Source organism: Canis lupus, chromosome X (assembly GCF_003254725.2).
Source record: "Canis lupus dingo isolate Sandy chromosome X, ASM325472v2, whole genome shotgun sequence".
In the NCBI taxonomy this organism is placed as follows: domain Eukaryota; kingdom Metazoa; phylum Chordata; class Mammalia; order Carnivora; family Canidae; genus Canis; species Canis lupus.
In genome coordinates, this window is record NC_064281.1 from 47754810 (window position 1) to 47766880 (window position 12071).

Here is a 12071-nt window from a genome sequence, read left to right on the forward strand (position 1 = left end):
TTACTTCAACTGGGACTCCTTATATTACAAATGTTATTATATCTGATGGAGTCACTGAATTCCCTATGTCTATTCCCATGTTCTGTAATTCTTCCTTCTCTCTTTTTGGTCAGCTTAATCACTTTCCATTACTTTGTCTTCTAGGTTTATAATCTTTTCCTCTGCTGCTTTCAGTCTGCTCTCCCTTGCATCTTGTTTATATCTAATCTCATGGCATCATTTCATCTCTTATTCTTTTTTTTTTTTTTACATCTTTTATCTCTGTGGTGAGGGTCTCACTGATTCCTGTATGCTTTTTCTCAAGCTCAATGTGTGTCCTTCTGTTTGGCATTGTAAATTCTCCATTAGGCATATTACTTATATCTGTTTCACTTAGATCTCTGCCTGTGTCTTCAACTTGTTCCTTCATTTGGGATAATTTCCTCTGTCCTTGCATTTTGTCTACATCTCTGCTTCTGTGTGTTAGAAAAGCAAGTTATTTCTCCTGTTCCTTGAACTATGTGGAAGTCATGTAGTGCCGAGGGTCTGATACTTCCAGGAGTGTCTGGTGTCCACTGCATGTGTTCTGCTGTTGTGTTGTTGTGTTTTGGCTGCTCTATCCATTAAGTCAATTGTGTACACAGGTTCTTCTTGTCTACTAAGGACAATGTTTGGTCCCTAGCCTGATTCTGGCAAGTTTTAACTTGGTATGCTCTGATCTGCATATGAAATGAGACCTATCACCACCTATACTAGAATTGAGGCCATGCAAAGCTCTCTGGTTAGGAAACATGGTGTGGGCAAGGGTTTGTGTTGGTGTTCTAGAGGTGGGAGTCTGCTGCACTGGCTCTCAGACAAGCATGACTCCAAAGGGCTGTCCCACCAGAGTGTAGGGGTATAAGACCTGGTGTATGCTAGTTAGGCAGCCTGTGTCAGTACTGCACTGCTTCCCACAGGAGGCTCTGTTTATGCTGCCAGGGCAGAAAAGGGAAATGGCATCAGCCAACTCCTTTTGCCCAGAGAGATGTCTCTGAGAATGCTGCCTCTGAGGGACATACTCCAAGAAGAGTGAGTTATCTCCTCTCCATGTGCCACAGGCACTCTTCAGATCACGGTTTCCATGCTATCTCTCTCTGGGTTATTTATCTGCCTATTCTCCTGGAGCAGTGCAGTGCCTTCTCAGGTCTATACCATCCAAGCCTGATGTCCTTTAAAACTCATGCGTTAAGCTCCACTGATTGCAAGAACTCACGAGTTGCAACCCCTCTCCTTTTTTCCAAGACAGCGTCTTTGGGAAACACTCTTGCATGTTCGCCAGTGTGCTCCTCTCTCTCTCACACTTGCTCTGCAACCATGGTTCCCTCCCCTCCACAGCTCCTGGAATCCATTTCTCCCCTAAACCATGTCCCCATACTTTCTACCTTCTTTGATGTTGCTTCCTCTCTCCCTTCATATATTGTGGAGTTTTTCTGACAGTCTTAAGGTCTATTTCTGGGTTTTTAGGATGATTTGATGGTTATCTGGTTGTGTTCATGGGATGAGGTGAGCCTAGGGTCCTCCTACTCCTCTCCCATCTTCCCCCAACTTACAGATGGGTTTTGATATATAGTCACCATTAGGTTTATGTATAACCTTTTCTGCATATCTATATTAAGTTGATTGTCATTTAAGTTTGAACCTATTTGTCACTCCTTTGCTCCCCACATTTTGGGTAGGTTTTATCATATATTATATCCTTTTATTTTGTCAGTTCATTGCCTCATTTTTTAAAAAAATACTCATTGTTATTGCTTTTGTGTTTCCTATCTTCAGGCTATCCTTCTGAGTCTCTCTTTTCCACTCAAAGTATCCCCTTTAATATTTCTTGCAGAATTAGTTTAGTGGTCAGGAACTTTTTAGCTTTTGTTTGTCTGGGAAATGCTTTATCTTTCCTTCTATTCTAAATGATAGCCTTGCTCATTAGATGCCATGGAGCCAGGATAGTTGGAAGCGACAATATGAAGAAAGACTCAGAGTCTCACTGAATTTTAGTCTGGGGGACAGGGGGACCAAGACTTGGATTTAGACTAGGACTTGGACTTGCACCCCAAGGTTTTGTCTCCTCCAGTTTTTATTAAGAGAGCTAGCAGTTTGGCTATAGGAATGATTAACTTTGGGAAGCAGAGAAAAATGTGTTTACTTCAAATGGTAAAAGAGTATTATGCTGAGTGAAATAAGTCAATTGGAGAAGGACAAACATTATATGGTCTCGTTCATTTGGGGAATATAAAAAATAGTGAAAGGGAATAAAGGGGAAAGGAGAGAAAATGAGCAAAACTATCAGTGAGGGTGACAAAACATGAGAGACACCTAACTCTGGGAAATGAACAAGGGGTAGTGGAAAGGGAAGTGGGTGGGGGGTTGGGGTGACTGGGTGATGGGCACTGAGGGGGGCACTTGGTGGGATCAGCACTGGGTATTATGCCATATGTTGGCAAATTGAACTCCAATAAAAAATGGTAAAAGAATAGGCTATCGGCTCAAGGAGGGGGAGTGGACGAGCTATATTTGGAGAATAATGTGGTCAACAGTCAGTGTGTCAATTCAGGACCTCATGTATCCCCAGTGTGCAAAAGACTATGGGATTCAGTCCTCAGATAAGCTCTGCAGCTGGTTCCCCACAGAGCATTTCTGTCTACATATTTTCACCATCAGCAGTTTGAATATATCATGCCCTCTGACTTGCAAAGTTTCTGTTGAAAAATTTTCTGCTAGTCTTATGGATTTGTCCTTGTTACTTACTATCCTCTTTTGTCTTGCTGCTTTAAGAATGTTTCTTTATAACTGAATTTTGCAAATATAATTACCATTTGTTTTGGTGTGGATCTCCTTTATTGATTTTTTAAATAATAAATTTATTTTTTATTGGTGTTCAATCTGACTGCTTTATTGATTTTGATGGGAGTTCTTTGTGCCTCCTTGATCTGGATAGCTGTTTTCTTCCCAAATTAGGGAAGTTTTCAGCTGTTATTTCTTCAAATAAAGTTTCTGTTCCTTTTCTCTCTCTTCTTCTGGGAACTCCTATTATATGAATGTTATTATGTCTAATGTAGTCACTGAGCTCCCTAAGTCTATTCTCATTTTATATAATTCCTTTTTGCTCTCTTTTGTTCAGCTTGATTACTATCTATTACTCTATATTCTAGGTCACTATTTTGTTCCTCTGCTTCTTCCAGCCTGCAGTTCTTTCCATCAAGCATGTTTCTCATTTCATGTATTGAGCCCTTATCTCTGCTATGTTATTCCTTATCTCTGTGTTATGGGTCTCACTTATATCTTCCACTCTTTCCTCAAGCACAGTGAGTATCCTTATGATTGTTATTTTAAATTCCTTATCAGGCATGTTACTTATATCTGTTTTGCTTAAATCTCTAGCTGTGGGCTTATCCTGTCCTTTCATTTGGGATAAATTTCTCTGTCTTCTCATTTTGTCTAAGTCTCTGTGTCTGTTCTCTGTATTAGGAAAGTCAGCTATGTCTCTTGTTCTTGAAGGTAATGGCCTATGAAGAACAGGTCCCGTATAGTGCTCTGATCTGTGGTGTTCTATGTTCCCTAGGTCATCACACTTCCTAGAGTGTCTCTATTATGTGCTGTGTGTTCTCTGCTGTTTGTCCTGGCCATTTTATTCCTTAGGCCAGTTGTCTGTAGAGGCTCTCTTACCTGTTGTGGGGAGTGTTTGGTCCATGGCTTGAACGTGGTACTTTTTAACTATCTATCTCTGGACTGATTGTGAAATGAGACCTGTCACCACTGCTACTGGAACCAAGTCTTTGCAAAACTCACAAAATGGGAGACACAATGTGAGCAGGGTTTTGAGGCAGTCTTCTGGGGATAAGGGGTCCACTATGCTAGGACTAAGGCAAGCTAGACTGAAAGGGATGGTTCCACCAAAGCATGGGGTGGTGGGGTTTGGTAAAAGCCAGTTAAATACAGAGTATAAGCACTGTGCTGGTTCTCACAGATGGCTTTGTGCTTATGTTGAGGGATAGGAGAAGGAAATGGTACCAGCCAGTTCCTTTGTTCCCAGAGGGGTCTCTCTATAAACACTGCCACTCTGGGATAGGCTCTGAGATGAGTAAATAACCTCCCCAGTCTGTGCCCTAAGCACTCTTCTAGTCATTGTTTCTGTGCTGTATGTCCATTGGTTGTTTGCCTGCCTTCTTTCTAGGAGCAGCCCCAGTGCCCACTAGGCTCTATGCCATCCAAGTCCACTGACCTTTAAAACTCCAAGTTTTAAGCCCCGCTTGTTGCAAAACTCAGGAAATTCCATCCCTCTTGTTTTCCAAGACAATTGCTGTGGGGATTTGTTTTCCCTGTGTGCTCCCCTGTGTGTTAGTCAGACTTTTGCCCTTCTCCATAGCCATGGATCCCTCTCCACCACAGCAGCCACAATTCGTTTCTCTCTCAAACTCCCTTCTCACTTTCTACCTTCTTCAATGTGGTCTCTTCTCTAACTTTAGTTAAGGACATTTTTTCTACCAGTCCTCAGGTCAATTTCTAGGCTATTCAGCATGTTTTGATGGTTATCCAGTTGTATTCATTGGACAAAGTGAGCCTAGGGTCCTCCTACTTCATCACCAACTTCCAACCATCAATCTCCCTGTAGGGAGATTTTTATCTATTTTAAAATTTTAATTTTAAAATTTTTATTATAAGATACAATATCATGAATTTTAAAACATTCAAACAATACAGAAAGGTGGTAAAAAAAGGAAATGTTATTTTTCTGCTTCTCTGATCCTCATTTTCCACATATTCATTCACTGGTAATCATTTCTCATAAATTACCCTTAAGAATATTGATATTACCTTTATCCCAAATGTGATGTGTGATCTATATAACATAATGGGGTCATACTGTGTTAATGTTTTTTATGTTACTTTTATTGCATTTAGCTTTCTATCTGGAGCATACATATTTCATACATAAATCAGATGCAACCTAAAGATACTAAGGATGGAGCTATTTCAAATTTGATGAGCTTTTTCTAATTCCATTCCATTCCCCTGAGTGTCTGACCTTACATAGAAGAAGTCCTATAGCCTTAACAGAGGGCCCATTCTAGTGAACCACATTCTTTCTATGTATATGGTTTAATTTTTGAGTATTGATTAGGAGCTATTAGAAGAGAAGTAATGGTTACTATAATGTGGTATAGTGAAAAGTAACAGAGGCCTGGGTTTGGATTCAAGTTTTTTTTTAAGACTTTATTTATTTATTCATGAGAGGCGCACAGAGAGAGAGAGAGAGAGAGACAGGAGGAGGGGGAAGCAGGCTCCATGCTTGGAGCCCAACATGGGACTGGATCCCTGGTCTCCAGGATCAGGCCCTGGGCTGAAGGTGGCGCTAAACCGCTGAGCCACCGGGGCTGACCTGGATCCAAGTTTTATTGCTTACTGTGATAAAAATAAATAAATAAAAAGATGTTTCAAACATCCTGTGAGATATTTTTCCCCCTTTAGAGATGAGAAAACAGACTACCAGGGAGAAGTGACGTATTTAAGGTCACACAGCCAGTATGTAGTAGAGCCAGAATACACGCAAAGGTCTGTTTCAACCAGCACCTACGTGGTTTCCTTTCTGCCATGTTGGCTTCTCTTTAGTATTACTATAAGGGTAGAGAGCATTTCTTCAAAGTGATTGCCACAAATTTTGACCAAAGCCTTGATAAAGGGTTATATACTCTGTTCTCTTTCCAGTATCCAAGCATCTCTTCTCTGACTCCTTTCATTTTGTCATATTCCCCCTTTTAGGAGAGAAGCCTTATAAATGCACCTGGGATGGCTGCTCCTGGAAATTTGCTCGTTCAGATGAGCTCACCCGCCATTTTCGCAAGCACACTGGCATCAAGCCCTTCCAGTGCACAGGCTGCAACCGTAGCTTTTCTCGCTCTGACCACCTATCCTTGCACCGCAGGCGCCATGACACCATGTGAGCAGCATAGACTGCACTAGAGGAGCTGCACTGGTCTTTTTTTGTGCATGTGCATGCATGCACAATGAGATCATTAACCATCTTTTCTTCTTTGACTTCAGCTTGCCTCGGAAATGAAGTAAGAGCAACTCACTAAGCCAGGTTGATGAGACAGTAGGGAAAGATAGATGATCTTCCATTCCATGGGGGTTCCTCATATTCCACATTCATCTCTCCACTGTCCAGTCTCCTGATTTTTCAGCCTTCCATGGGTTGAATTCCAGTGCATAACTCATAGTTGCCCTCCACTCCCCCACCCCACCTTTGCTCTATGATAAGACAGTTTCCTACCAAAACAAAATAAGAATAAAACTCAAGGCTGTAAACAAACATGCACTCATTTTTATTCCATTTTTTTCCTCTTATTTTCTAGAATTCTTATCCTTTTTTTTGAACCAGTACTTAAAAGTGGTTGGTAGTGTCTTAAAATGACTATTTTTTTAAGTTCCTAAACAGAAAAAAAGACATAACAATTTAGTTGGTTGGTAAGTTTTATAGGGATTTGTGTCCTGAATATAGGGCACATTCTCAGTGAATAAGCTGACCAACTCAAAGGTTTTATAAATCTAATCCTATTTGTTCTTACAGTTTAGTTTTCAGACAGTGCTGGTGCTTCTTCTCAAGTCCATCAAAAAGAATGAAATGATCTACTACTCTTACTTCTCCTCCTCTTTTCTTCCTCTTCCTTCAGGATAACAATTTGGCTGCACAGTTACCGTCTCTATTATGTTAAATTTGAACAAATAAATATTCAAAGCACAGTGACACACCAGTAGGGAGAAAAGTGTTCCAGGAGACTATGTTGGGCAAGGATAGGAACAAGCAAAAGCAGGATCATTCTGACAATAGAGGGGACATTTATTTGGATAGGATATCAAAAGTACTGTAATCACAGACCCCATTCAAATGGCAGCCTGTTGAGAATGTCTGGAGAGGTTGCACTGTACTGTTTACTCTTTTGTTTACATAAAGCAACTGCTATAAGCATATTGCATGATGAGAAATCACACACTGGGGCCATGTTATACAGAGGTAAGGGGTGGAAGAAAACCAAATGTGTTCATTCCATGGCATGATTACCGTGAATTCCTGTATTTCAAATGGATTATACAAGGATTTTAGGGAGAACTGACTCAAAAAGCCATTTGATGTCCTGCAAGTGCTATGAACACTTAAGCATTTCAGTAGCTGTTATGGCAGGTTACATAATATACATGTTTGGTTACCCAACTAGACTGTTTCATAACAGTCTCTGGGCATAAAACTCTGTTCCAGGCCCTGGACCTCAGATCTACCTCCACATGGCATACTTCCTCTACCTGGGGGCAAGGAGGGCTTTGCTTCATTTATCTTTAAATTCAGCCTCTGATCTAAAGGTTGTCTTCATATTGAACCCCTTTTCCTTGGTAGATATTCAAGTCCCTGCGTGAATACTTTAGGTTACTACCTCCCAAGACCATCCATTCTGACTAAATAGAAAAATTCTAGTACCAAAAAGGGATCTTATTAATAACTTAGTCCTACACATCGTTCATATTTTACAGATGAAACATATATGGGTCATATTCTTTCTGCAGATATTTCATTGAGGCCTTATATATCTGCATACCCATTCTCCCAGGGATCATATTGTAAAACTAAATTAAAGAAAATTGTACATGATTGGATGCAGTATTTATCCAATTTCATGTTTTATTTCAGAAAACTTTAGACCACTCATAGTATATCATTTACAGTTGATTAAACAGTAAGTAAAATGTGCTTGTGGCCATTGACATATAACATTAGGCACACAATTTTTCTATTCAAACACTTTCTATAATATCTCAGATTTGATTTACCTGGTTTCATCTTATAGTGTATTTCCAGACCACAAACCCTCATAAATTCAAGGGCTGTGTATTTTTCAAATGATATATATTGTTTAATACTATTGTTTAATACTATTGCTATTTTGTTATAGGCTTTCCTCTGACTTTTAGTATGCAAGTTCCCACTGTAAATTAATTGATAAAGCCCTAGGAAATACCTAGGACCAGTCTGTTAAAGGTAACTTCTATGTAGCTGTAAGACAGATTGTGAATTTCCATAACAAGTGAATTTAAGCTTATAATTGAGTAGTTGATGTGGTATTTCACAGTAGAGTCAAAGGGCTTACCCATTTTCTCCAGAGAATTGATCCTGAGTCTGCTTTTCCAAAGTTCATAACTGAACAGTGCTCCTCAGACCTCAGGATCTTTTGCATTGAGCATATAATCTACTAATAAATAAAGGCTATCAATCATACTGTTGTATTAACTAAGATGATCAAGTTAAGATTCTAAATATTGGTATCCCTGACATCCTTAAGCCTTTATTCAATTTTTTCCATTCAAAATAATGTAGGACTTTGTTCACGCTTTATTGTTTATTGTTACGAAACATTTCCAACCCTATTCTTATTGACCTCTCCCCTCTAAATAATGATAAAATACTTCCAATTCTTTGCATATTCTTTAGGAAATATGTCTAAATGCATTTAGAGTACTTCATAGAGTACAGGGATCCAAATAGAGTACAATCCAATACTGCACCAAAACCACATATAACTTTGCTAAATAAACAGCAAGATGGAAAGGAACTATCTTAGGTAACAATTGGAATTAATTTAATTTACTGTGCCCATGCTATCAAAGGACCATTATGTGGACAGTTGCCTAAGGTATGGAAAATGGCCTTGTATGATAAGGTTGGATAATATTCTGGGATTTGCTGCAGTGGAATCTGTCCATCTGCAGATGATTGATAATTATGATTGAAAAATTCAGGAAAAACTATGAAAAATGTGAACTGGTTGGGTAGATTAGGTGGAGTGAATTATGATAAGAAAAAAAGGGTTTTGAGATTTAGGCTTGTAAAACTTATTTGCATTGATTTTTTCCTATTTAAAATTTTTATTTAAATTCTAGTTAGTTAACATACAGTGCAATATTGGTTTCAGCAATAGAAGTCAATTATTCATCACTTGCATACAACACTGAGTGCTTATCATAACAAGTGCCCTCTTTAATATCCATCATCCATCTAGCCCATCCCCCACCACCTCCTTCCATCAACCCTCAGTTTGTTCTCTGTCTTTAAGAGTCCCTTATGGTTTGTTTCCCTCTCTTTCCCCTGCCTCACATATGTTCATCTGTTTTGTTTTTTAAATTCCACATGATTAAAATCATATGGTATAAGATCTTCTTAAATAATTTTTTAACTTTAGAACTGTTTTAGATTTATAGAAAATTGTGGAGATAGTACAGAGAGTTTCACTATAACCCATATCTAGTTGTCTCTATTATTAACATCTTTCATTAGTATGCTACATTTGTTACAAGTAATAAAGCAATATTGATACATTATTATTTTTAACTAAAATCTGAACTTTATTCAGATTGCCTGAGTTTCACCTAATTTCCTTATTCTGTTCTAGGATCCTATTAAGGATAGCACATCACATTTAATAGTCATACGTCCTGAGGCTTCTCTTGGTTGTGACAATTTCTCAGACTTCCCTTGTTTCCTATGACCTTGAAGGTTTTGAAGAGTATGTCTCACAGTTTAGATTTGTCTGATGACAAATCATGATTAAACTGAGGTTATGGGTTTGGGGGGAAGAAGATTATACAGGTAAACTGCCCTTTGCATCACATTATATTAGCATGACTTACACTCTTGATGCTAACATTGATCATCTGGCTGAAATGGTGTTTGCCAGATTTCTCCTCTGTACCTTTCCTGTCCCCATCTCCATGCTATACTTTTTGGAAGGAAGTCACTATATGAAGCCTACACTTAAACATTGGTGCATTATGCACCACATCCTTGAGTGAGTATCTACATAAATTATTTGGAATTCTTTGCATGAAATATTTGTCTTTTCTCACTCATATACTTATTCATGAAATTATTTATTTGTTTTAGTAGGGATCCTTTGATATTTATTTTATACTTTAAGTTATAAATCCAATACAAATTTATTTCGTTTCTCAATTGTTCCAGCTTTGACCATTGGACACTCTTTTGGGTTGACACTTGAGTCCTTTTCACATGCCCTTATCAATTTTTTTAGCACATCCTTATCTTCTAGCACTACAAAATGATCTAATTTACTCATATTTTTTATCCACTTCTATAAGCAACCAGTTATTTAAGGCGTACTGATTCCTTTTACTAGAGAATTTTGTTAGAAACCAAGACCTGAACATTAAGTATGCTTGTTGCTTTTGGCCATTGTTGCTTATAGGTTATCTCAACTGACAGAGCAAAGAAATATATGTATGTACAATGACCCATGTATACACATATCTAGAAATGTTCTATCTGTAATCATCCATATCTTTATTAAGCTGAACATGAGCTTATACTGATGTCGTCAACTCCAATCCATTACCAATGGTTCATTCTAAATTTTTACCTTTGTTTTTCTATAGCCTCCCAATCCAACAGTGAGAGACCTGGCTCCCACACTCTGCTATCCATATACTTAATTGTTCAATTCCAGTATACATGTATAGTGGCATCTTGATTGTTAACCTGTGACTGTGAGAAACAGCTAGAGCATAGTGTTTAAATACATAATAGTAACATTTTCGGAACTCTAACAGCTCTTTGAGACCAAGTGATCTGCAAAATTCAGGAATTTGGAATTTCTGCGTTCTAAGTTCCAGGAACTTGGAGTCTATCCTGCTCCCAAAAAAAGTTTTCTCAAGAACCAACATTGGAAATTGACCCAACATTGAATAAGCAAAGAGAAATTATTGATACTTCACAGTGTACTAATACTTATAGAGACAGATGAACACAGAAGAGAGTAGGTGTGTCCAATCAAAAGAAACACTTAGCACTTTTTCTCACTGATAAGTGTGGCTTTCTACAATACAGGTGCTACCCTAAATTACCTCTCTCCATATTTTTCCTGTTTCTCACGTCATTGACCTTGGGCAAGTCACATCACCTCTTTGTGCCTCAGTTAACCCATCTACAAAATGGGGATCTAAAAATCTACCTCACAAAAGTGTGAGGATCTCATTAATAGACACTGGCAAAAATAATGGGAGATCCTTAAATGAACAACAAAGTACTATGATCATCACTATGATAATAACTCTTGTACCCTAATTTACCCAAGAAAAAGGAGAAAATTAGACTTCCTGGGTCACAAAGAGCTAAATTTGAGTCAATAAGAAGGATAATTGAAGAGTGGTCACAAGACATAATATTATTTCTTCTCTTCCTTCCCCCACATTCACTTTATTACTAACTGTAGGATTCTCATCTGTTTCCAGACTTGAACCACAGAAGGGCCCAAATGAATATGTAGGCACAATCCATTGTTTCTAAAGGTGAATTTTGCCTTATTCTAACTTTATTTGGATCACTTTACATGTAAAATTGTTGGAAACACAATGGCAATTTCCCAGAGCCCTTCAGGCTTTGGCCAGTTCAACTTTACCAGTTACATTTTTCTTTTTCCCTTCTTACTGTACTTTAAAATAATATAGATAAGGACGAAAGTGGGATGGAAAAGGATAGAATTTATACCAGTGACAGGATATTTCTTTGATTCTCAAACACTGGTTTTACCTTCCATTTCCTTTTTCTGGTGGTAGGGCAGGGGGAAAGAGGCTATTTTGTTAACTGTTAAGAAACTCTCCTTCCCTTCCAGGAGATGTTTTCTGAGGTCAGTGCAAGTAGTTGTGTTGGACATTACCTTATAAATATGTTGTATGCAGTGCTGTTTTCATTGTATTGCTGAACAAGAAGAGGAAGAAAGTCCCTAGTGGTGTCCATTCCTGTTTTTTGACAGAAGGTTACAGTGGGAAAGTAGTTTCAGAAACTGACTCCTTTTTTGTGTGTTGGGAAAAGGAAACTGCAATGAAGGGATTGATAAAATTTTATGTCACTGTTTAAAGAAATTATAGGACAGTATATTAAGCTTTAGTCTCTATTAGTCTTATGTTTGTGCCCCCTTCTTTTAGTCCTGTAGAGGAACGCCTGGTTTTTCCTCTAATTTATATTAGTTCTTGCTCCAGAGCCATAGCTTCAAGGCTAT

General features: G+C 38.3%; 1 protein-coding gene across 1 annotated transcript in view; it reads left to right on the forward strand.

The window, feature by feature from the left end:
• Positions 1–5954, forward strand: part of KLF8 (KLF transcription factor 8) — a 37102-nt gene extending 31148 nt beyond the window's left edge. Inside the window, exon 4 of the mRNA XM_035712299.2 lies at positions 5773–5954. Coding sequence (XP_035568192.2) covers positions 5773–5954 — 182 coding nt within the window. The remainder of the gene's footprint in view (positions 1–5772) is intronic.
• Positions 5955–12071: the final 6117 nt, after the last annotated feature.